The sequence below is a fragment of the Manis pentadactyla genome, chromosome 13 (genome assembly GCF_030020395.1).
Source record: "Manis pentadactyla isolate mManPen7 chromosome 13, mManPen7.hap1, whole genome shotgun sequence".
NCBI classification, from domain to species: domain Eukaryota; kingdom Metazoa; phylum Chordata; class Mammalia; order Pholidota; family Manidae; genus Manis; species Manis pentadactyla.
The window spans coordinates 57262467-57287705 of NC_080031.1; the positions used below are offsets into that span (position 1 = coordinate 57262467).

The 25239-nt window shown below is 42.8% G+C and overlaps 1 protein-coding gene across 9 annotated transcripts; it reads left to right on the forward strand.

Moving 5' to 3' along the window:
- The first annotated feature begins 1952 nt into the window (after positions 1–1952).
- LOC130680298 (protein FAM170A-like) lies at positions 1953–22174 on the forward strand. 9 transcript variants are annotated; one of them, XM_057490560.1, is made up of 6 exons: positions 1953–2973; positions 13483–13584; positions 15651–15731; positions 17630–17767; positions 18483–18596; positions 21147–22174. In XM_057490560.1, exon 6 carries the CDS (start codon positions 21194–21196, stop codon positions 21983–21985), a length of 792 nt encoding a protein of 263 aa, XP_057346543.1. In that variant the 5' UTR covers positions 1953–2973; positions 13483–13584; positions 15651–15731; positions 17630–17767; positions 18483–18596; positions 21147–21193; the 3' UTR covers positions 21986–22174. The 9 variants fall into 9 exon arrangements, with proteins under 9 accessions (XP_057346543.1, XP_057346542.1, XP_057346549.1 ...); XM_057490559.1 differs by having other exon boundaries at positions 1953–2946; XM_057490566.1 differs by having other exon boundaries at positions 21147–21328.
- Positions 22175–25239: the final 3065 nt, after the last annotated feature.

Here is a 25239-nt window from a genome sequence, read left to right on the forward strand (position 1 = left end):
ACCATTTCATATTCCCACCGAAAAGATAGGTTGCTCAAATTTCTCTACATCCTTATTAACATGTTATGCCTATTTGCAGATGGCATGATTTTCTGTATAGAAAACCCTAAAGAGACTATACCAAAAAGCTGTCAGAGAAATTTGCATTCAGTAAAGTTATATATTAAATAAATGCACAGAAAACAGTTACATTTCTATAACTTAAAACAAAGTATCTGAAAGAAATTTAAAAAGCAATCTCATTTACAATGGTATAGTATTGAAAAGCAATAAATTACTTAGAGATAGATTTAACCAAGGAGATGAAAGACCCTATACAATAGAAACTATAAGGCCTTGATCAAAGAGATTGAAGAAAATAGTGTCTATCAATAGATGCATGGATAAAGAATATGTGGTACATATACACAATATTCAGTTATAAAAAGAAAACAAATCCTCCCATTTACAACAACATGGATAGATCTAGAGGGTATTATGCTCAGTGAAATAAGCCAGGTGGAGAAAGACAAATACCATATGACTTCACTTAGACATGGAATCTAAAAATGAAATAAAACAAAATGATCAAAACAGTAATTGACTTATATAAATGGAGGAAAGACTGGTTGTTACCATGGTGGAGGGCTTGGGGTGGGTGGGTGAAACAGGTGAAGGGGATAAAGAGGCACAGAATCACAATATAATATAGTCACAGGGATGAAAGTATAGGATAGGTAACATAGTCAGTGGTTCTATAACATCTTTCTATGTTGACAGACACTAACTACACCAGATGGGGTGAGGATTTAATAATATATATGACTGCTGAAACACTGTGTTGTATACCTGAAACCAACATAATGTTGTGTGCCAAAGGAACTTCAATAAACACAGAAAAACAAGACACATGTTCCTCAGCATACATCACAGAGTTAGAATCATCTATCATGTCCCCCATACTCTCTGGTAGACAGAAAAAATTGTTAGACCAGATGTTCAAAAGACTTAAAAATTACCTTCCAGGAACCAGATACAAATGGTTGAAACTTTCTTTAGACATGTGTATTCTTTTCTACGCAGTATAATACTAATCATTCCTGAAAAGACATTACACTTTTTATCTTGTGAAGAGAACATTCCAGGTCCACTCTCCTAGCTACCCTCACACAGAGAGCATAGTATTGTTCACCACAGTTTTAGTTAGGCTCATGGAGCTCGGTTGCAGAGCGGGGAGAGCACAAAGGTAGTGCCACGCCTCCCAGGTGTTTGGACAGTGGTGTGTGTAATTAGCAGCCTGCCCCTCAGGTTGCAGCTGTGATGATGATGCCGGGGTTCTTGTTCGCAGAGTCCAAGAATGAACTTTGCACTCAAAGTAGAGCAAGTCAGAGGCTTTTATTTGGAGATAAAGTGAGAGGGTAGAGCTCCTGGCTCATGCTAAGAGGGGAAAAGAGAGCCCTGGGTGGCGCATTGTTTAGGGGATTTATATGCAGTTGAGAGACAAAGGGCTAGGGATGCAGACCTGCTAAGTGGTCACAAAATGTTTATATTTGAAGAGACATTTTTTTTGTTAGTTTTAAGGTTATTTACAAGAAACATACTGCTCTTATTTCCTCCCAGGATAGCAGCTTCCTCGTCTGGGGGCGTATCAATCAAGAGTGCCTGCTTTGCTTCCAAGGTGAGCTGACTTATTGTCTGCTGGTTAAAGAGTATGTTAACAAAGTTACTTTTTACAATTGGGTTTTAAAGTGCAACCTTCAGGATGGAGTCCTTCCTGTTTTTACTAGGTTGTTTACTAGGTGCTTGGAAAATCAATTGCCCGGGTTGCAAATTACTTGATAAGGGCTGGAGGAGGAAAATCAGCACCTGGGTAAAGTAAAAAAAACAAGCTGGCCCCCCCAGCAGTCTACAGCAAATCCCGCGTCATCTTGCTTTGTTCCCCCCCCCCCCCCCCGCCAGGCCCTCACCCCCCTCTGCCTCAGCCCATGGTGCCCGTCTCAGTGAAGGCTAATAGAGGACAGCGGTCTTGTGTGGTTAGCAGCCTGTCTTGCAGTTGCTGCTGCTAAGCAAATAGGTGCCTTTTAAGGAAGGCTGAGCTCCAAGTGCACTGCATCCTGGAGGCCGGAGCGAGTCACGACTCCAGTCACTGTCCAGCGGACCCGGGACCCACCCCTAGCCCACTGGCTCCTAGAGCCACGCCTTCTGAGGTGGACCCAGCAGCAGCCACAGAATCCCGGATGTGTCCCCAAAAGTCGGAGCAAGGCCGAGGGCGGGCAAAGACTGCTTCCGGGGGCTCGGCGGCCATTCCGAAACCCGCCCCTTGGCAAAGCTCCGGGACAGGCACACAGGCCTCCTTCTGGAGGGCTCCAGGTGGGTGTCAGCCTGGCACCCACGGTGACCTGGCGGCGGGAGCCAGCCGAGAACCGTCTCCTCGGAGTCTTCTGGACAGACAGCCTTCCAAAGGCTTCCAGGGCCGGGCGGCCCCTGCGTGGCAAATGAAACCCCGCCCACAGGCGAGTACGCGCTTCCCCCGGAGTTCCCGGCGAGCTGCAGCTCCGCGGAGTTAGCGGGTTTGCATGATGCTCTCTGAAAAAAGGAAAAAGATACTCGTCTTTACAACAACCGCGATGGCGGCCGCCCACATAGAGCGTTAAGACGGCGCCCGCCCGGTTTGAGCGTCAAGATGGCGGCCGCTCGCGTAAAGCGTCAAGACGGCGCCGGCCTGCGTAGAGCGTCAAGATGGCGGCAACCCAGGTGGAGAGTCAAGACGGAGCCCGCCGGGTTAGAGCGTCAAGACGGATCGCCCGCGGTCAAGATGGTGCTCACCCAGGAAGAGAGGCTGTGGCCAGCCTGCGGCTCCGGGTGTGTCCTGGCTCGGGTGCCGGCCCCTCGGACTGAGCCCGGCGGGTGAGCAGTGAGCCTCGTCCGCGGAGAGTCCCAGCGCTCCTGGATCAGCGGCCGGGTCGAGTGAGTCCCGCGCAGCCTTCCCAAGCTGTGAGCCTTCTCGAGGGCTGGTTCCCAGGGCGCCATGTTTGGGGCGGTGTGTCCTCAGCGGTGCTTCCCGCCGCAGCTCGCTTCCCAGCCCGCGTTTGGCTGCCTGGCCCTCGTAAGGCCAAAGCTCGGGGGACCGGGAACGGTGAAAGGGAAGGCTCCTCTGTTCAGGAGGCTGCAGCCGGGAAGGCGGCGGCCTGGGCCCGGGGCTTCCTCTGCGGGCCTTTCAGCGCGAGAGCCTTTCTGAGGGGCCGGGGGTGCCGGGGGCTCTGGAGGGCTCTGCCCAGGATCCGCAGCCACTCGGGCCCGCGGGCAGAAATGCTGGCGTCAGGGAGACTGTGTGCTCACAGCTGGGTCCGGAATGGCGTGTCTTTGCCTGTTTGCATGGCGGCTCCGGGTGAAACTGCTGAAACTCAAGGTCTGGCTGGAGGGCCTCATGGAGGGAGAGGTGTCACTCTGTAGCTTGTTTCGAAGCAGAGTGAGTTGGGCTTTGTGAGAGCCTCTGGCAGCGGCAGGTCTTAAACTTAGCAGCGCTCTATGGGGTTCAAACTTTCAAACTCTTCGTGTTCGGAGAGAAGCTCTTGACTGGGCTGCCCGCCCCAGAGTGGGTTCATGGCGAGACCATGTCCCAGCCTATCCTGCCCGCTTCCACGCGGCGGTCTCTTACTAGTCCCATATTTAGGAGTGCTTAGTGTGCAAGTGTGTATCAGAAATTGTTGCACCAGGAGCTGCAGATTCTGTGTGTCTATGGAAATAGGTGAGCGCGTGTCTTCCTATGTCCCCAGAAACCCTATCATAAATGGGTGAATTTTGTCAAAGTCTTTTTCTGCATCTGTTGAAATTATTATATGATTTTAATCCTTCATTTTATCAAGCCATCCCTGAAATAAATCTCCCTTTATTAGGGTGCATGATCTTTTCACTGTTTATTTAATTCATTTTGCTAATATTTTCTTGAGGATTTATTGCATCTGTGCTCATTAGGGTTATTAGCCTATGGTTGTCTTTTTCTATGGTGTACTTGTCTGGTTTTGATATGAGGGTGATGTTGATCTCATAAAATGAATTTGGAAGCACTCTCTCCTTTTATGTTTTTTGGAAGAATATGAGAAGGAAAGGTATTAACTCTTTCATTATTTGGTAGAATTTGCCCGTAAGGTCATCGGCCTTTGATTTTGTTGGGAGTTTTCTGATTACTGATTCAGAATTTCCTTCTAGTAATTTTTCTATTTCTTCATGAATTCAGTCTGAGAAGATTGTATGTTTCTAGGGATTTTTCCATTTCTTCAAGGTTGTCCAATTTGTTGGCTATAATTGTTTGTGGCTGTTTCTCACAATCCTTTTGAGTTTGTGTGGTATCAGTTATGATGTCTTCTCTTATTTTTTTTGAGTCCTCTTTCTTTTCTCAGTGAGTCTACCTAAAGGCTTATCGGTTTTGTTTATCTTTTCAAAGAACCTGCTCTTAGTTTCAATGACCTTTTCTATTGCTTTTTTGTCTTTATTTCATTTATTTCTGCACTTCATTATTTCCTTCCTTCTACTGACTCTGGGCTTTGTTTTCCTTTTACTAGTTCCTTTAGGGTACAGGGTTAGATTGCTTATTGGAGATCTTTCTTGGTTTTTTTTTTTTTTTGAGGTATTTCTATAAACTTCCTTCTTAGAACTGATTTTCTGTATCCCAAACATTGCGTTTCTGTTTTCATTAGTCTCCAGGTATTTTTTTTTTTTATTTTCTCTTTATTTGCTGAACCTTTAATTAGGCGCGTGTGGTTTAGTCTCCACGTTTGTGTTTTCTCTAGTTTTCTTCTGTAACTGATTTCCAGTTTTATTCTGTTGTGGTTGGAAAAGATGATATGATTTCAGTCTTCTTAAATATTCTTAAATTTATGAAGACCTATTTTGTGGCCAAACATGTGGTCTGTCATTAAGAAAGTTCCATGTGCATTTGAAAAGAATATGTGTTCTGCTGTTGGAAGGACTGCACTCTGTGTATCTGTTAAGTCCATCTGATTAATAAGTCATTTAAAGCCAATGTTTCCTTACTGATTTTCAATCTAGGTGATCTGTCCATTGACATGAGATATTAAAGTCCCCTACTATTATTGTATTGCTGTCAGTTTCTCCCTATATGCCTGTTAACTGTCCCTTTATATATTTGGGTGCTACTACATTAGGTGCATAAATATTTTTAAATGTTATACTTTCTTTTTGGATTGATCCCCTTATCATTATGTAATGCCCTTGTCTTTTTTACAGTCTTTGGTTTAAAGTCTATTTTGTCTGATATAATTACTGATACCCCATCTTCCTTTTCATTTCCATTTGCATGGAATAACTTTTTCCATAACTTCACATTGAATTTCTGTGTACCTCTAGATATGAAGTGAATCTTTTGTAGAGAGATGGGTGTGGTTTTTATCCATTCAGCCATCCTGTGTGTTTTGATTGGGGCATTTAGGCCATTTCCATTTACGTAATCAGTATGCACTTAACTGCGATTTTGTCGATTGTTTTCTGATTGGTTTGATAGTTCTTCTCTGTTCCTTTCTTCTTCTCTTGCTCTTTTGTGGTTTGGTGTTTTTCTTTAATGTTATGGCTGGATTCCTTTTGTGACTGGACAGTCTGCATTGTGGATCTCCTGGGTTCTTGTCTTGAAGGAAAGAATTCAGTTTAGAGACCCAATAGACAGTTAAAGCTGCAGGGTGTTTTTATTTAGCGAAGCAAAAGACAGTACACTCCTGAGACAGAGAAGCAGGCTGACCCCAAGGGTGGGTAGCCACTCATTGGGCTTTTCACTGTGTCTTTTTATGTTTATTTGGTTTCCTCCCTCCCATTTTTTCATTCTCACACTGTCTTTCGGATGTCTTGTTTCCTCCTCTTCAGCCTCTTTGTACAAGTTTGTGTTTGTCATTTTTTCCCATGAACATCCAAGAGAGATGCATGGTGGTGTCAAAACTTTAATGTAAATGATACAATAATGATATGGTGGCTTCAGGGTCATTAACAACAAGGTCTTTCGTAAGTGCATATGCTCTAAAATCAGAAAGGTCCAGTGACCATATCTTCTGTATCAGTTTGTGCTGAACCACTGAACCGGTTGGTCTGAAGGAGACAGGGCGGTCTCTGACCAGAGACTGGGTGGGCAGCTGCCTTCCTCTCTCCTCTCCTGCTTCTGTCTCTCTAACTGCCTACTCTAACATTGCCACTTTATTTTTTGTGTTATCTATTATGTGTTTTTGGTTTGTGGTTAGTATGAGGTTCATATATGCCAAGGTGTGTGTGTGTGTGTCTGTGTGTGTGTGTGTGTCCTCTTCTCAAAGGAGTTTTTAATTTGAGGTCACCAAATGAATCTCCGTCTCATACAGTCTGGACGTATTTCAAACTGCTGCTTTTGCACTGGTCCCAGGGTGAACGAGTTTATGTTGAAACTTGAAATCAGAATCTCAATTTCCTATAACCTTTTGAGTCTCCTTGAAATAAGTCCCATTGGTTTTCAAAGCAGATGTTTTGGGGGGTCATCTTTCTAGTACAGGTCCCAAAGATTGTGTACCTGACATGGGGCACACACCCCTTGCTCCGTGTAGAGCTCCGCATATGTGAGCTCCCTCCTCACTGTGGTTCACTGTCCTGGAAGGAGGGCTGTTGGCGAGACTGACTCTGCCACTCCTTCCATCTCAGGGTGGCCCTTTCATCGTCTGTTCAGATGAGCTTACCAGTCTTCTTTTCTATTACCTCACTAAGTTTCTACTCCTCTCATTTTTTCAGTTCCAGAACACTTCTTTTTTGTGTCCCTGGAATGGGCCAGCCATGCTCTTGGGAGACTTGGCTCCTCTCTCTCGGTACAATGTTTTCATCTCATGTCGGGATTCCATATTGTCTCAGTTCCTTCAGGTCTTTCCCTGCAAAGTCACAGTGAAACCTTCCCTGGCTACCCAATCTATAATTTCAGCCCTCTTCCAAAATGTCATATCACCTCTTTTTTCTTCTTAGCTTCTAACACTATCTTTACACTATTTCATTTCTTTACCTTGATCATGTCTTTCCCCAAAAAAAGAAAATTTATGTCTTTACTACTATATCTCTAGGAGTTCATTGAATAGTGTTAAACAAATGAATAAAGGGATTATAGATTTTTTCGACTTTATTTTCCAGCTATTGTATTTAAATATAATTGTTTCCCATTAGATTTTGAACTTTTCAAAAAGTTATTTTCCACAATCTGATTTCGTATAGCCTTCTATACCACTTCCACTTAATTTTATTGATGTGTTACTTTCCCTATTTTCTTGAAGCTAGTAAATCATTTAACACTTTTCATCTGATCATTGCTTTGACCTAATCACCATCTTCATTTAATCTAGTCTTTATACTTTTTCAGAAAGATTCGTGGAACGTTAAAATAGGCCATTGGAATTTTGGGCATGGTTGTAGCTTATGGATTTGCTGGTCTTCATTGTAGGTATTAGGTCTGGGCCTTTTTTTATTGTCAAATACCAACTCTCAATGTCTTAAGGTTTTTCTTTGGAGCTGGTGAGATTCCCTGGAGAGGAATTATCCACTCTAGTACTTAAAAGGCATAACTTTAACTGCTGGTATTCTCAGGTCAAGTAGGAGGAAGGACATTGTAACTTACCATTTAATAGGAAGAATTTTCTTTAATCTCTTTCAGTCTGGTTTCCACGTCCTCACTGGTGTCCATGTGTTTCCCAGTTCTGAATCTCTCTTATTAATCTCTCCAAGAGGAAAATTCTGATTTTCTTCTAAGGAGGGAGAAAATTGATTTTTTATCCACAGGATAGGACAGAGGATCTGTAGCCCAGTTTCAGGGGGCTGTTCCTCCAAAGTCCTTAATTTTTCTCTGATTCTTCAGTGTTTGCTTTCTATTTCTTTCCTGGCCAGTCTAGAGTTTGGTTAAGTCATCTAATACTAGTATATCCATCTTCCAAATTTTATATTTAATTTCTGTAATCACCTTTCCTATTCTCTGTCCTTTTTGGCTTATGCATTTTTTTTTCTTAAATCTCTTTACTGCAATTCAGGAGGGAGCAGAGAAAAACACATTTCAATTACTTCATTTAAAATAGTAAAATTATTTAAACAGTTCTGGTTTTGCATATGTCATGAACAATTTGTAGTATATTTTGTATGTAATAATTTCTAGTTAAATTCAGAGCAACAGAATTTGGGCCATTCAATTTCTTGTATTCCTTTATAAGAAAGGAGAGTTAACACAGTAGAGTAGAAAAAAGAAAGCAGCGTGACTTAGGATATGTAAAGGCCAGGATCTGAGCTGTGAAGGTGCCATTTACTCTGTCTCTAGGCAGTTCTTCACGGTTCTGGGTCTCCATGTCCTTCCTCCTGAACTGGTTTAGGTTAAGAGAAGTGGTTCCTAAGATCATTCTTACATAGATATTTTATTTTTTATTAATATAAATAGGATTCCATTGGTTTGTGTATTTTAGCATAGATTCCATGGGATGACTCCCCAAATATGTAAGTTGATTATATTGTGTAACCACTTTATTGAGATTGCTGACTCCATTTTTTTATTACACGTCTTATGACGGAGTTATGACAATTTGCCTCCCTACAGCAATACTGAAAGAATTTAATCAGACTCAGCTAAGTTTTGCTGTGCTCACAGGCCCTATTGAAGTTATTTGTCAGATAAATATGGAAATCATTAAAGCAGGATAATTACTTAGAGATCATTGACCCAACTTTCTCCTATTACAGATGAGGAAACTTAAGAGTGTATAGGGATAAGGACTGCTCAAGATCGGTGAGATTTAATTCCATCTCATGATTTAATTCCATCTACTGACAAGACCCTGAACTGAATTATTCCAAATCATGACCCGATCAGGATTCCGTCACTGTTATAGTCACTTTGTCATATTATGTTTTTGTTCTGTTTCATTGCACACAGTGATTTTAAATAGGTGTCACTGATGTCCACCTTTTAAATTGGTAAAGTAGCCTCATAGCTTATTAATTCTTGTAAACACTTTATGTTTTTCCATTATTGAGTTCTAATTCAGTACGTTAGTCTTGAGCATCTGTTATTTTACTCCCAAAATGTAGTAAAAGGGAGCTATCAAAAATGACAGAATGTCATCATCAGAAATTTCAGATGACAGATAGCTGAAGAAATGAGAATTCTTGTTGAAACATTAAACCTGTCCACTTTAGATTTATCCAATTAGTTCAATTAGAACTGCAATAAAGAAATAACATTTTAGCATTTTTATTCTCCAGACTTTATTAATTGCCAATTTGATGTAGTGTAAAGTGATGTCTTTAAGACTTTGTTTTATTAAGAACAAAAGGTGTCTTCTTCAGGAGTCAGTATTTTCAATAATATGATAACAGCTATAGAGGTTAGGGGTGGGCTGGGAGGTATTCAGTTTTATTTAAAATTAAATTTGTGATGTAATTTACCAGAGTGGAGCTCTTCTAATGCTCATCTGCGAGATTTCTTTCTTGCATGTTTTTAAGCAATTTGTGAATTCCATCAGGAATGGCACTAAAAATGTTAGATTAGGAATTAATATGCACCAGTAAACTTACTTAATTCCATTAAATATCTGAGGTACCTAATTAGATTCTGCATGTTGGTTAAGAAGCCTATACATTTAGAAAGCTTTTACATCAAAATTCTTAAATTCCTAAATATAAACTTCCATTATTGGCCACAGGAACAGTTCTGTTGATGTATTTTGCTCTTCAAAGTTAGAGGGGAAAGGCCTCCCCCACCTGGCCTCACAGGGGACAAGGGAATTTCTTTGCCTGTCGGGTCTGCCCGAGGCGTTGAGACCGTGCGCTCCGCCCCCCGCCCCCTGCCCCCGGAGTGGCCCGGCGCCGCCGCCGCCGCCGCTGCCGCTGTGCAGGGGCCGTCCCAGCGCGTGGCCTCCCGGGCGGAGGACCGGGATGGCGGCCGAGGGCCTGGAGGCCGAGGAGGATAGGTCGGCGGGCCCCCCGGCTGTCGCTGGCGGAGCCTGAGTGCGACCTCCGGGACCCGACAACCCGCCGGCCGCGGCCGGGCCCTGGGAGGAGGAGCGCGGGCATCCGCGGAGACGCCCGCCGGCCCCGAGCCCGCGCCGCGCCCCGCGCCTCCTACTGGGCCGGTCCCCCAGCGACAGCCGCCTCTGGCCCAGCGTCGGGGAGCCCGGCCCCGGGCGCGTGCGGGGCAGCGGCCGCGCCGGAGGAGCCGAGCCGCCAGGCCGCCAGGCCGCCGTGCACGCCCCCGCCGACAGACAGACCCCGCCCCCCTGGGGAGCGCTGGCTCCCTGCCGCAGCCCGTCCGGTTCCAGCCGTGCTCCCCAGGCGCGCGGCTTCTGTGGCGCCCTTGCAGGGCTCTGCTGCCAGAGCCCATTTTTAAGAAGCATCAGGGCAGCATCCGCTGTGATTGAACGCTTTGTTTTTTTACTAAAATATTGGCTGACTTAATCTCTCGCTTCTCTATCCGAAGTGGTGGCCAGATGACAAATCTGTTTGAAAAACTCTGGTCCTTTCTCTCTAGGCAAGTGTTTGCCGCCAGTGAGTAATGCGCTCCACTCTGAGGGTCCCGCAGGAGGTCCTGACACATTTTTTAAGCCCTGAACCTGAGCTCAAGGGTTCCCCAAATTATCCCAACTGTCAGTCGACCGCTCTGAAGGGAACAGCAATCAGATATGGCAGCTCTTGAGTGTTTACGGAAACTGTAAGTGTCACCTTCTGAGAACCGGCTGCTCTCCACAGGCGGGGCCCGGCCTGTGCTCTGTAGCGCCGCCTTCTGGCCCGTAGCATCCTCACTGCCTTCCACCTGCGTAGTCCCCCTTCATTCGCCTTTTGAGTGCTGGCGCCCCAGTGCTGGGGACAGCAGTGACCGTTCACCTTACAAAGCCTATCCTGTATAGACCATATGTATGGGCTCTTTAGGCACAGTTCTTTCAAGCCCTACTTTTTAAAGTTCTGATACTGGTAAATCTAGGAATTGCATACCTGTAAGTTTAAAACTCCAGCATTGCAGAAGGGGGCGTGTCTTCCTCCCTGAGTTCCTGGCTTCTGGGCTTCCCCTTCACAGACACAACCAAGATTCCACGCTCTTGTATATCATCCTGGTTACTGGCTGTGCGTGTGCAAGCACATGTGTATATACTCTCCACTGGGTTTACACAAGCTGTGGGAACACTGAGCTAAAGCACAGAGATGACAAACATGGTGCACAGGGAACTTTAGATTTTAGATAGTGCTGTGCACAGGGAAAGACAGAAAATGATGACAAAGTCTAAAGCAGGGGACCTAGATTGGCCCTTGAGGTCCCAAGATCCAAACTTTCTTCATAGGAATTAGTGCAGCGCAGTTGGTTCAATCAATTCCCACTCCCATCTCCACCCTCAGGTGCTTATTGTCAATATTGTAGTGTATTTTGGCATGAAGCATTGCATTTGTGTTTTGTTTCTGTTTCTTTTCCATGGCATTTCCATTGATGTTTTGAGTTGGCTCTATGGCAGAGTTAAGTGACTTTTTCAGGTATGACTCTTGTAATAATTATTTTTATGCACATCTGACAATTTCTGCCAGTTACTTTTACACTTGAAAACAACTTGTCTGCAGATCATACTGCAGTATTACACCTTCTTTTTCTCAACATCTGCAGATACTCTACTATTTCTCTACTATTTTCAAGCAATGTATGTTGCTTTATGGAAGAGTAAAGCCAGCTTGATGTTTGGCACTTGCCATGACTTGCTTTTCCTCTTAGGATACCTGAAGAATTTTGTTGTATCCTTTAAGGAAAAAAAACCCTGCAATTTTGGAATTTGTGCTTTCAGGTCTTCATTGAAAGGGGTGTTTTACTGTGGCATATCTTGCATAATTGTCTGGTTTATTGGCTAACCTTTTTATTGTTACGTTACACCATTTCACCTTTCTTTTTTTATCTGTCTTCTCATTGTGTATTTGTCCTTCCCTTTATAACTGCTCTCAAGTGGATATGTCAGTTTTTCAGTTGGAAGATTTATTCTGTTATTCTGTTTTTTTCTGGTCTTAAGTTGTTTATTCATCCTGTTTTGACCTTGTTTAGCTTTTTATCCCTCCCCCCCCCCAACTTTCCATTTTTATTTCTTTGCTTTGGCTTGTCATCTTGTCTTGACGCCCTTATTGTACTGAAGCCAGTTGCCAGTTCTATGGCATGAAGAATGCTAATGTACTTCTTTGTCTATTCCTTGGGTTACATTTTTCAAACAGGGGTTTTTTTTCTTTATTTTATTCAACTTTGTTTTCCTTGATATGTTTACCAAGTTGCTATGCTCTCTTTTTTTCCTATTGCTCTTATTTAATTAGAGATTTCCGTTCTCACTCAGCCTGCTGTATTTTACTGCTGGTGAATTTACTCTGACACTCTCTGTGCTTATCTTGGTGTGGGAGTTGAGAAAAAAAATCTTTCTCCACTCACCCCCTTGGAAAAGAAGTCAACCTCCTCATCCCTGGAACCTGTGAATATGTTACTGCAAGTGTCAAAAGAGCCTTTTTAGGTGGGATTTATTTCAAGGTTTTAAAAAGGGCAGATTATCCTGGATTGCCTGTGTGGGGATGATGTAATCACAAGAGTCCTTATGGGAGGAGGTAGGAGAGAGAGAGAGAGAGAGAGAGAGAGAGAGAGTGGCCATGTGACAGTGGAAGTGGATGTTGTAGTGATATATTCTAAAAATGAAGGAAATGAAGGTGTGCCAGCAATGTAGGCAGCCTCTAGAACCTCGAAAAGGGAACAGATTCACCCCTACAGCCTCCAGGTGGGACCAGTTCTGCTAACATCTTGATTTTAGGCAGTAAGACCCATAATGGAGTTATGATCTCCAGAACTGCAAGATAAGAAATTTGTATTTTAAGCCCCTTACACAGTGGTAATCTGCTGTAACAGCAATAGGAAGCTCATACTATAGGCTGTCTTTAGAATAATCCTTTCTCTTAGTTCTAGACCTAATCTGAACCATTTTATTTTTGAGAAAGATTTTTTTTCTGTCTTTAGTTAATTACTACTAACTTAAGAATTCTCCTTAGTCACTAGCTTATGGTTATTTCATTGATTTATATTTTCTTTTTGTTGCTGATCTCCAATTCCTTCTTGATGCCCTGCCCTATAGGCATATAGTATAATGGGCTTGGCTTTTATTCTTGGAAATGTATTCTGTTGTATTTATCAACCATCTGTTGCTTATCCATTCTTTTTGAGTTACAAACTAAAATGCCACTTCCCTTCCCTTATAAATAATGCTGTGAATATCACCCTTGTAAAGATCATGTTAAAGAATGAGATTATAGGCTCATAGGTTATATGTATATTTAATTTCATTAAATGTTGGCTAATTGTTCTCCAACACAGCTACATAGGTCTATACTTCATTTTATATCATGAAAGTTCCTTTTTTAATCCATATCCTTACAATTATCTGTATAGGTTGATCTAATTTTTACCAATTTGGTATGTGTAAAATAGTATCTAATTTTTGGTTTGGGTTTTTCCAATAGCTGACAAGGCTGAGACTGTCTTGGGAAATGTGCCTACTGTTTAGTGGCTGCAAGAGTCCGAGCCCATGTGCGTGGAACAGCGTGAGGCAGGACCTGCTTGAGGTAAAGAAGGCTGAAGCTGGCTGGATCACTGCCTGGCTCTAGAGCAACTGCTTACTTTGAGGGAAATACATATTGCCCGTCAGGGAGCAGACAGTCAGTGGGAAGTTGGAAGTAGAATGGAGCTAACTAGAGTTCAAGCCCTGTGCAGAGCCCATTGGTTTCCAGGAGACTGGGGCCTAGAAGAGAAGCTGGAGAATGAAGCCTTCATGCTTGACAAGCACAGGATTCACGATGAGGGTCATGGGATGTAAAGCCAGGGGCTTCCTATTTCCCTGAAGGCTCTGGGGAAGTGATGGGAAAGAGAGTTTCAAAAGAGACAATGGGTTGTTGAAATACATGAGCCTGTTCCCTATAGTGGGGAAAATTCAATAAATGTTGGAGCTGTGTGGAATCACAAGGTGTTCGCAAACCCACTATACACATACACCTCACATACAACTTTTATGTGTACATATTATATGGTACTGCTAAGATATGACAGTTACCATGTTATATGGGGCAGGAAGGTTCTATGCCTGGTTCAGGTAATGCCTTATTCTCACCCTTGAGGAGATTTAGTAATGTGGTTACTCTAGATACATAATGATCTTTTGTTTAATCCACATCATTGGTTCTCAAGTTTTGATATGAAGTGCAAGATAAAAATTCAAGTTGATAAGAGTTTGTGTTGGTAAAAAGCCTCCCCCCCCCCATCAGTGGTTTGCTCTGATGCCCGTGTCAGAATGCTCTGGATCCCTGTCTCACATCATAATGGCCCTCCTGGTGTACTTAAGCACCAGCCAGGCCACTGAGTGAGTGACTGAGTGCAGAGAGAGCCTGTCTAGTTGCTTGTTCTTGGATAGTGAGTGCAGAGAGAGCCTTTCCAGTTGCTTGTTGTTGGATATACTTGAACCTCTGGCAGCAGAGTTCCAGGGAGGAAGGCACACTTCTCTGAAGTGCTGAGCCATGAAGCATAAATGCAAAAGGAAACATCTTGAAACCACACGTTCCCCTAAAGCTGCCAGGATATCAGGAGGTGTGTCAGTGATATTCTCTGAGCATTGGGGATCTAAAAACTGTCTTCTAAATAAAAAGAGCAAGGATTCCTACTTATGGGAGAGAAAGGGCAGGAAGGCTGGAGGGAGGAGAAGTGTGGGTGCGCCGGTCTTTCTAAGGGATCAGATCATCTGAGGGTCAAGAGCAGGTTCCTGTGATTAGGTCCTTGTCTCTGTGGCATAGGACCTGTGTTCCCTACATTGTGCCGCTCTTGGTTACTGTATCACAGATGTAATGATTTATTACTATAACTTTTCTTATATAATGTATTTCCCTTTATTTCTTTTTTTACAAAACTGAGGGCATTTGTTAAGTGGATATTGTTATACGTTTTCCAATAATACTTTTTCCAGTTTATGAAGAACATGTGGCTCATAGAGGTAAGTAAATAATTAGGAAAAAAGTTTGAGAACCTAAAATTGGAGGTGCAGGGATGAGAGTGTGAAGTCAGGTAGAAAATGACTTGATTTCTTAGATTGTCTCCAACATGAAGACCTTTCTTTCATTGTCTCAGAGCATAGAGATGTAAATGTGAGGCTCCTTTATGAAATGTAAGGAAGAAACCAGCAGGACACACACACGCACTTGCACACATATGTACATACAATACCATTTAACCACGATGGTTGAATTGAGAAAGTTTGGTTCTTTCTAGAAAAAATGGGAAACTGAAATAGTTGTGACTATGAGGTTTAAAAAGCAAACAAGTCCTATGAGGAAGAGCCAGTGCTCAGCAGTGGGAGGGGACAGATCAGGACCAGAACCGAGGTTCCCAGTGGGGGCTCATGAAGGGAATGTGACATTTGGGTTTCAGCAAACCCCAGTGGGGCCTTGGGGGGAGGCTTGGGAAGTGAGTCTGTCTGCAATCCAGCTTCAATACAAATAGTGCGTGTTCAGAGATGTATTTTGTGTAAACTATGAAGCATGTAAAACACATTCACACCAATTCGCACGTACACACATATACAGCATAAATAAGCCAAGGGGAAGACAGTAATTTCTAACGTAATGCCTTTCTTAATATGTACCAGGTCCGAAAGCAACGGAAGCTGCTGCTGCTGCTTCAGAGTGCGTCTCCTGTGTTCCTTGTGAGAAGAAGCCTGCTGGTGCTGGTAAGAAGGGACTATTGAGTGGGATACAAAGGACAGTGGGGATCTAGGCAGAGCCCAGAGATGAGCTGAGTGATTCTGCTCATGAGTCAGCACAAGGCTGCACAGTACAGAAGGAAACTCAAGATGCTTCTCCATTTTCGTTAATATAATCCCCAGCAGAAGTAGTAAATTCCAAGGGAAAATACTTAGAAGGATTGGAGCGAGCCCAAGGAGACAAGGGGAGAGCAGTGAGGTATTTGAGGAAATGGTGGAAGAGGGCCTAAGGGGATGAGGTGTATCAGAGAAACATGGAAGGACATGTCGGTATGAACTGGGCAAGGACAGGTTATTTTACCAAGAAGGTGTAACAGCATTAATAGCCTAAAGCAGGCCCAACGTCGTAGGATCCTCAGGTCCTGACCTGAGTATAGACACACCTGGTCCAAGACCCCAGCACAGAGGTACCTTCTCATAGCTGATGTTCTCAAGTTCAACCCTATACAGACCCATCAGCACCCCCTGTCTTAATCATTCACTTCCTTGTCATCTTTCACACGCATCTAAGTTCTCTAATCTGTTTTTGTCCCAACCAAAGAGTGATAATTCCTCTGATTACCAAAGTGCTGCATTAGTTGTCCCTATGTTTTAATGTTATGTAAATAGGAGTGCACAACACATGCTCTACGTCTACTTCTTTTCACTCTCTGTACCTGTGCTTGTAATCATCATCCATGTTATATGTGACTGTAGTTCATTCATTCTTGGCATATAGATAGTGTCTTTATTGATTATACTTTTATGAGCATTTGGGTTACATTTCAGTCTAGGGTTACTCTAAAAGGAGATACTCTGAAAATTCTATTACATGTTTTTGCTATATGGACATATGTGTTTCATGAATGCCTCTGAGTTAAAGTGCTAGGCTTTAGTGTCCCTATTCTATCTCAACTCTTTAGACCTCAATCTTTCAAGATTTTACTTTGTAATGCAATCACATGTTGCTCTACATTTATTCTTGCACACTCTTTCCTGCGCCCTCATTTACTTTGGAATCAAACAGTTCTCTATTCTGAAAACTCATATTCTTTCTCTTATAGCCATTGATTCTCATATCCTTCTGTTCTTTCACTGTTACTTTAGATTTCACAGATACATTAATTCCACTAGTCTCAAAGAGAGTACTCCCAATAATTCTGTTGCACATCTAAGCCACCTAACAACATGTGAAACACGCACACACAAATCCATAATCGTAAGACATGCAGTCTGCACACAGATACGTGCTGACCTAAAACACAGACAGAAAGCACACATAACATTCTCATGCACACAGGACTCACTCCACATTCAACTGTGCAAACACCAGATCAGTCACACATTAAACCCTAACCTAGTTTAAATCATCAGGTTAAGAATTTATGCACATAACACACATGACATTCATCACACCATTCTGCCACAATGTGCGCACGATGAACATACCTGACACATTCATTGGAGATGAAGGTCATTTTAATTCACTGAGGAAAAGTGAGCTTGGTCAGCAAAACAAAGACAGTGACTAATAATATAAAATAAATTCTGCAAAGATAAAAATTCACCAATTGTTTCATGTGAGGTTGTAAATATAGGAGGGGGAGTGCAAAGGGCACACCCACACACAAAAAAATGGTAGAGGAAAGCAACTGGTACCAAAAGTCTTAAGCAAGGTGAATGAGTGTGAGGAGCCTGGACTACAGGGTCCAGAGAGTAACCCGGAAAGCTGTAATAGGCCCATTCTCTGTCCAAGCCAAAGGTAAATGTTTAGGGCAAAATGAGTATTTCCATGAGGGAGGGAAAGTGGGGATAGTACATTAGGAGGAAGAGTAGGAGGGAACAGAATGGAACCAGCTGCTCTGTTACTTCGCTCCATTTTCCAGGAGTCTCAAAGCTCCAGGCATCGGGTGCACCGCCTTGGTATTTGGAAGATGAAACTGTGGGTCCCGAGAAAAATAATGGACCCTGTGAATCCGAATACTACACATCTGACTCCTCTCTTGACTCAGCCTCTTGTGCGGGTGAGTAAAAGGGAAGAGCTGCTAAAGTCTAGGCCAATCAGACCTGTAGAAATCTAGGTCAGTATCTCTGCTCAGCCAGACAGAGAGAAAGGTATACTTTGGGCCCAGTTACAATCTTCTCCTCTGCAACTTGGGAGCCTAGGGCTCTGTTTCCCTGCCATCGAAAGGAATTCATTTCAAATACTTCCTTAATTTAATCACATCTGCAGAGTCCCATTGGCCTCATAAAGTTAACATTCATAGGTTCTGGGGAATAGGATACGGGCATGTTTGGTGGGTGGGGGACATTATTCAGACTATGAGAATGAAAACATAATGTGTTTAACCCAATGACATGTAGTCAGGTAAACTGATATTATAATATTTTATCTCACCTGTACTCTGTGTAGCAGCACAGGTCCAAGGCACACTGCAAGCATGTCCATAAAGACAATATATGCATTTTATACCCACCTAGCTATTAACAGTTGGGCAAAATTAGAAACCATTGTGTACTTGTATTTTGAAGCCAGAAAAGAGACTGCAGTCTCCATGTATGTCTGACACAGAGAAATCGAAATGTATGGATTGGATGAAAGAGTGGCTATATCTCGAGAGTGGGTTCAAGGTGGTGGCGTGAGAGTGTGTATCAATCTTACCTTAAGGAAAAAAAAACTTGGAAAAGCAAAAAAAACAAGATTGGCTATATTTCTTTACTTTTCATTCAATTTAACAGAGATCTTCAAGAAACAAAAGCATATTGGAGAGCCTGGTAATCTTCCCCAGAAGGAATTAGAAAATACCTCTACCTCAGATTACCCCTCCTCTCTCTCTGACTACGAGAATAGCGGTAAGTAAAGGTGTTTAACCTGGAGGCGGGAAAGGGAGGTGTCAGAATGGCCCAGAGATCAGCCTAAGATTCCCTGGTCGACGAGATAGAAGCTTATACAAACCCCTGTCCAGACATGAGAGAACACAGAAAGGAGACAATGTTTCTTTCTGCTCTCGGTGAGAGTCAATACATGTACATAAGGCACAAGCTTGAGATTCAAGGGAAATCTCAACAAGGACAAGTGCCCAAAAGTGCAAGGGTATCAGACAGGGCCGTATTGGAAAAGGTAACGAAGCTGACAGAGTGACAGAGAAACGGGCAGACTAACTCAGGCTGAACCTGAGCAGATGTGCTCCATGGTCACAGTGTCACAAATCTCTCACAATCAGCTGGAGGGAGCCAGGAAGGTCCAGAATGAAGCACCCACACAGGAACCCATAGTTTCCTCCTGTCTTACAGAGAGCAAAGCTCCTTCATGTGCGTCCTCTCATGCATGAAGAGTGGTCGCAGATTTGAAAGTGGCCCCTCAGTTCTTGACTCCACCCACCCCGTGTCCTCATAAGCACACAGGCACAATACTCCATCACACCCACAGCTGCTCACACTCACACGCACACACCTAAGCTGATATCCACATGTTACACTATCACACCCTCACTTTTCTGTACATACATTCCTCTAATTTGCTCTGACCTCATTCCTTCAGTACCATGGTCTTTGACCCCGCAGGTAATCCCACTCTTGTAGCACTCTGTATTTCACACTAATAGGGCATGAAACTATCACAAATGTGTAACAGCCACTAAAACTCCTCTCTGTTCCCAGGCTCTTAGTCCTTTCACATAATCCCCAAATTCCACCATCCATCTGGTGATCTCCTTTCTATCTAGCCTTCATGTGGCCTCTCTGTTACATTTTTGTGGTCTCAACACATCTCAGAAAGTTACTCAAATCCTCACAGTCTTTCCTATAAACCAAATAGATATTATGTAACTACTGAAACTTGCACAGGACATGAAGCACAGGTTATTCATAAATACATAGAAGATACATTGCCTCCATAAATACAAAATTATGCTTCATGTCACCCAGCACATAACACCACCTTCACACATCTGGGCCATCTCATCTCTAAACTCACAACCTAAACTTATTGAAGAAACATGACAGGCACATACACATCAAACTATACTTGCCAAACTTGGTATGCACACGAGCTCTCTCTAAAAAACAACACACACTAACTTTTCCTTTCCCCAGAGCAACCTTACCCACCAGACACTCTGTAACCACCTAAAGGAGAAATTTTTGAGAAGTAAACATTGGGTTGCAGGTGTAACTGAAGTTTTTAAACAGGGGAAGGGGCTGAATGTGTTTGTTATTTTGTCAGGAATAATGATTTACCTACTTATTTACTTAAGTTTGTGAATTTAAAGGCATAATCTAGTTACTGGAAATATAGAGGAAAGCTTCGTGTTGCTGATGAGGATGATAAGGAAGCTCACAAAGGTTGGACAGGATGAGTAGCTGAGCTACTCATCCCAATCCCTACGTTCCCTTCAAAAAGAGGAAAGGGCTTCAGGGCAGCAGAAGTAAGACTGAGGCCTCTGTGGAGGGACAAATTGGGGGTGTGCTTTCAAGGATAGGACAGTTCCCCATGTGCACACTGGGACAGCTGTGAGTGAGGCAGTGGGCTGTGCTGATAACCGTGTGGGAATTCAGTTACCACCTCTTCCCTAAAATCAGCACAAACTCTCTCTCTCTCTCTCTCTCACACACACACACACACACACACCCCTCTTCCCTAAAATCAGCACAAACTCACACACACACACACACACCCATATTCCTCCATACCAGGTACAGCCACATTATTCCTTTTCACTTTCTCATATGCACAAGCCTTCATTCCAGATGCGTCTTTCCCATTCTCTGCAAGTGTTACACAGATACACACTTGCGCCTTCCCTCCTCACGCAGTCATTCTCAGACTCTGCTGTCTACAGACTGACCCATAAATAATGTACACCCTTTCACACAGGTAGCTTGTTCTAGCTCCCTCAGAGCCAGCGTACGCACTCAAAAACTCCTAATGCCCTGATGGGAATGCACTTTCATGTGCAGTCTTTCTTTTCCATGTACCACCTCACCCATAAAACCTTCAGCTCAAAGCCTTCAGCCCCTCAGGGAGCTGCGCTTCTGGGGAGCCCAGGCACACTTCCTCCAACACACTCTGTCTTAACTGTTTCACAATAAGAACATGTACCACCCCTGTTCATGTGTATTGTCTCACCACACACACATGTACACCGTCATTCACCACCCCCTTACCAATGTGAGAAATACTCACCAGCTATGTCCCAGAACATACATAGACCTCCACACCCTCATTCCCACAGAATCACACCACAAACATACTTCAGATAAAGTATACCACGCGCGGCATTCTTTGACTTCATGTGTACCTGGGGGCCATGTGCGCACATAGGAATATTCTCATGACCGTCGCAACTCCTACAGACTTCACACACTTACTCTAATTTTCTTGTTTGAAACTTCTTTTCCCAGAAGTCACCGAGTTACCTGAAGATGTTCCTCGTGTTGGGGCCCTTGAGATGACTCCACCCCAGGTCTGGGAGGAGCGGGAAGCTTCCTCCTCCTCCTCCTCCTCTCCCTCCTCCTCCTCCTCCTCCGCCTCCTCCTCTCCCTCCTCCTCCGCCTCTTCCTCTCCCTCCTCCTCCGCCTCCTCCTCTACCTCCTCTCCAGTCCCTGTGAGTCAGCAGGGTGAGTCCTCTCTGTTCCCACAACACACGGACACAGCACCCATCAGGGAAATTTATTACCGGCGTGTCTTTCTGAAAAGAGACGTGACTGTCTGGTGGGGTGGGGTGGAAGTGTTGGAGCCTGCGACTAAAAAGACCAAACTGGTGCAGTGTGTTTTTTCTCAAGCTGCCCAAAAAACATCTGGGGCCTTTTTAACACCAAAAAGCCAGAATACTTTTCTGAGAAGACCCTCTTATGTGTCTCCACCGAAACACCTCACTGACATGGAGTGCAGCTCAGATAACAACGCCCTGCAGGGGAGGGAGCCGGCTGCCAGTGCAGGGGAGCCTCCAGGCCAGAAGGAGGGCTCCAGGGCCAGGACACCCCAGGGGCTGGGGACCCTGGACAGTGGCTTCAGGTGCCTGGGCTGCTACCAGGTTTTCCACAGCTTGGAGGTCCTGCAGGCGCACGTGGAGAATGCAGCCCGTGAGCGCTTCAGCTGCCACGTTTTCAACCGTGCCTTTGCTCAGATGATCAGCAAGTACAAGAAGAGAGCCCGAGAGCTGGGAGGAGAAAATCAGGATGAGAACGTTTCCCTGCCAGACCAAAAACGTTCTCGCATTAAGACATCCTTCTGCAAGTAAACAGACGTTTCAGGCCCCAGAAGAGTGAAAGTGAAGCAGACCATCCTCTACTGAGCCTCCACTACTGGCCCTTTCAGCTCCTCTTTTTTGAAGGACTTGGCTGATTTAGCTGTTACTTTAATTGATTAAGCATCCTCACTAACCCTTTAATAAATCATTTTGCCTCAATTAGCCAGTCATTTACTGTGGTTGTAATCTAATGTATCTTAACGGATGCAAATTAGCTTTAACATGATAATTTCTTTTTAATCATTGACATGGTGTAGGGTAGAAAGGAGTAGCACACTATAGTCCTCTCAGTTTGTACTGAAACAATTAGGGGTATATACTTACACTTGGTATGTATACTATGTTCTTGATGGTAGTTAGGAAGCTGTGTTGAAAAGGTTTACATATGTATACAAAAAAATTGGACTTCAGTAGAGTAGACCTGGGCTTAAATTCTTTACCAACTCTTAGCAATTTTGCACACTTTTGGGTCAGTCCTCTCGTCTTTAAAGAGGAGAGAATGTTACCTAAAATAATGGGAATTGTGAAGGTAACAGACACAGGTAAAGGCACCTAGTACAGTGACTGGCATAAATGGAGGCTGGAAATAATTTCTCCTTCCTTTTTGAGATTTGTTTTCCTTACCTCTAAGAATCAGCAGTTTGATTATGATGTGTCTGCGTGAGGTCTTTAACTTTTTTAGTTTATATTAGCTAAGATTTGCTGAACTTAAAAAAAACCCTTTTAAATGTCGACATAAACTCACAAGAAGTTGCAGAAACCCCAAGAGGCAGCTCCCCCAGCGTGATCACAGCGCATTATCTGAACAAGGAAATTGTTTGGAACAACACCATAGGCCAGACTACAGACCTTTTTCAGATTTCACTACTATGGCAGGTGTCATTCTGCTTATGTTTTCATGTATATTTCTATGACATTTTACCATGTATAGATTTACATGCCCATCATTGCAATCAAGATAAAGAGATGTTGTCCTCAAAGCAAATTCCTCATGTGGCTCTTGTTACATCTGTCCTTCCTTTCCCTAACTCTTGGTGACCACTTACCTACTCCCCATCTCTATTTTTCTTCTCACATCAAGAATTTTATATAAATAGAGTCATTTGGTATATAAACTTGTGAGATTTTTACGTTTTTTGTTTCAAACATAATTCCCTTAAGAGCCAGCCAGGTTGTTGCATATATTGATAGTCTATTACTTTTATTGCTGAGTATTCCATTTCATGATGTAGAACAGTTCAGTGTATCATATATTCAAGGGCATTATGCTGTTTCACATGACTTTTGATTATAGGTTAAGCTGTGACATTAGTGTCGAGGTTTTTGTGATAAATTGTTCTCGTCTTTTTCATACAAATGCTTAAGAGTGTTAGTGTTTGGTCATAAGGTAAGAATGTATCTTCTTTAAAAACTGTTCACTAGTTTCCATAATGACCTTACCATTTTTGTATTCCCACTGATGTATGAGTAATTCTGTTTGCCTGCATCCTCATCAGTATTTGATAGTGTGTTTTAACAGAACACAGTAGTGTTGTGTGTGGTTTTAACGTGCGTTTCCCTAATGACTAGTGTTGCTAAGCATCTTTTTCTGTACTTGTCATTTGCATATTTCCTTTGTGAGTTGTCTGTGTAAGCTTTTGGCCCGTCTATTAGTTGGGTTGCTTATTATTGATAGAGCTCTTTATATGTTCTGGATATGAATTATTTGTTGTATATGTAATTTGAAGATATTTTCTCCCAGTTGGTGGCCTGTTCTCATTCTCTTGACATGGTCATACACAGAACAAACATTTTCAATTCTTATGAACCAGACATACCAGCTGATTTCCTGTATGGAGACTGCCTTTCGTGTCGTGTCTAAGAACTTGTCACCTAACTCTTAAGTCCCAAAGATTTTCTCCTCTCTTCTCTTCAAGTTTATAGTTTTAGATTTTACATGTAGTTCCATATCTGATCCACTTCATTTTTGTATGAGGTGTGAGGTTTAGATGGATAATTTTTGGTTACTCATGTCCACTTGTCCCAGCACCATTTTATAAAAAAGGCTCTTCCTCCTCCACTGAATCACTTTTGTAACGTTGGTCAAAAAATCATCTTGTCACATTTGTATGGGTCTGTTTCTTGTGCTGCCACTCTGTGTCACTGATCTTTGTATCTATCCCATGCTGTACTGTTTGCTGTAGATACTGGTGACTATGTCTTAAAAAGCGGGTGCTGTGATGCTTAGAACTTCCTGCTGCTTTTCCAGTAGTGTTTTAGCCATTCTAATTCCTTTGTGTTCCCACATAAAGTTTAAGGGAAACTTGTTAATTTATGTGGAAAAAAATCTTGGTCTTTTAAAAGGGTTCACATAGAACACACAAATCATTTTGTCAAGAACTGACATCCTCAGTCTGTTGGGCAGTCCAAGCCATGAAAGTGACTTCTCTACATTTATTTGGGTCTTTGCTTTCTTTAATCAGTACTTGCATTTCTTATTATACAGATCCTGTTCATGTGTTATAAAACTCACTCACTGAGCTTCATGAATCTGTACATGCATCTGTCCCAAATTTGGAAAACTGGCCATTATTTCTTCAGATATTTTCTGCATGAATTTTAGAACTTTGGGTGCCCCACAGGCCTTGGAGACTTTATTCATTCCTTTTTACAATTTTGTTCTCTTCAGATTGGATTTCTACTTCCTTGCCTTCAGATTCAGTGTATCTTTGCAGTCACAGTGCTACTTTTTCTGATTCATTCTCAGTATTATAAGATTATGAGCACTTATGCTGAGAGTGCAAATACTGTATCATTTTATGGGTTGGCGGTTCCAATGTCAGTTAAGTTTTCAAAGCCTTGGTTACCCTTTAGAGCCATCCTGCGCATTTGCTATGCAGGGGTTAGTCAGGGACTTGGCCCCAAATGAATACTCAAATGTTTTTTTCATTCATTTTCAGTTTTTTGTACAGCTTGTTTGAAGCTGAATTGGAAATAATGGGTCTTGCAGGTCTCTTAGTCATTAAATGCCCTTTATATTAATCTTATCTCTGCACTAATTGGTGCAGAGATAAGATTAATTCTGCAAAGTGATACATATGAAAGTTTCCCAGCAAATTTTATTAAATGGGCAAAGAGAACATCATTTCTTACATGCTACGAATTCCATTTTTTGACATTTACCATTCTTATTTTCTATATGATAATCTGTTTATGGGTTGCATTAATTTGATCTTTTCCATTTGCCTATATAAGTCCATGTCTAT

Bases quoted from the DNA above. Each gene is read 5' to 3' on its own strand.
- LOC130680298 (XM_057490560.1), top strand. From the start codon at position 21,194: ATGACTCCACCCCAGGTCTGGGAGGAGCGGGAAGCTTCCTCCTCCTCC.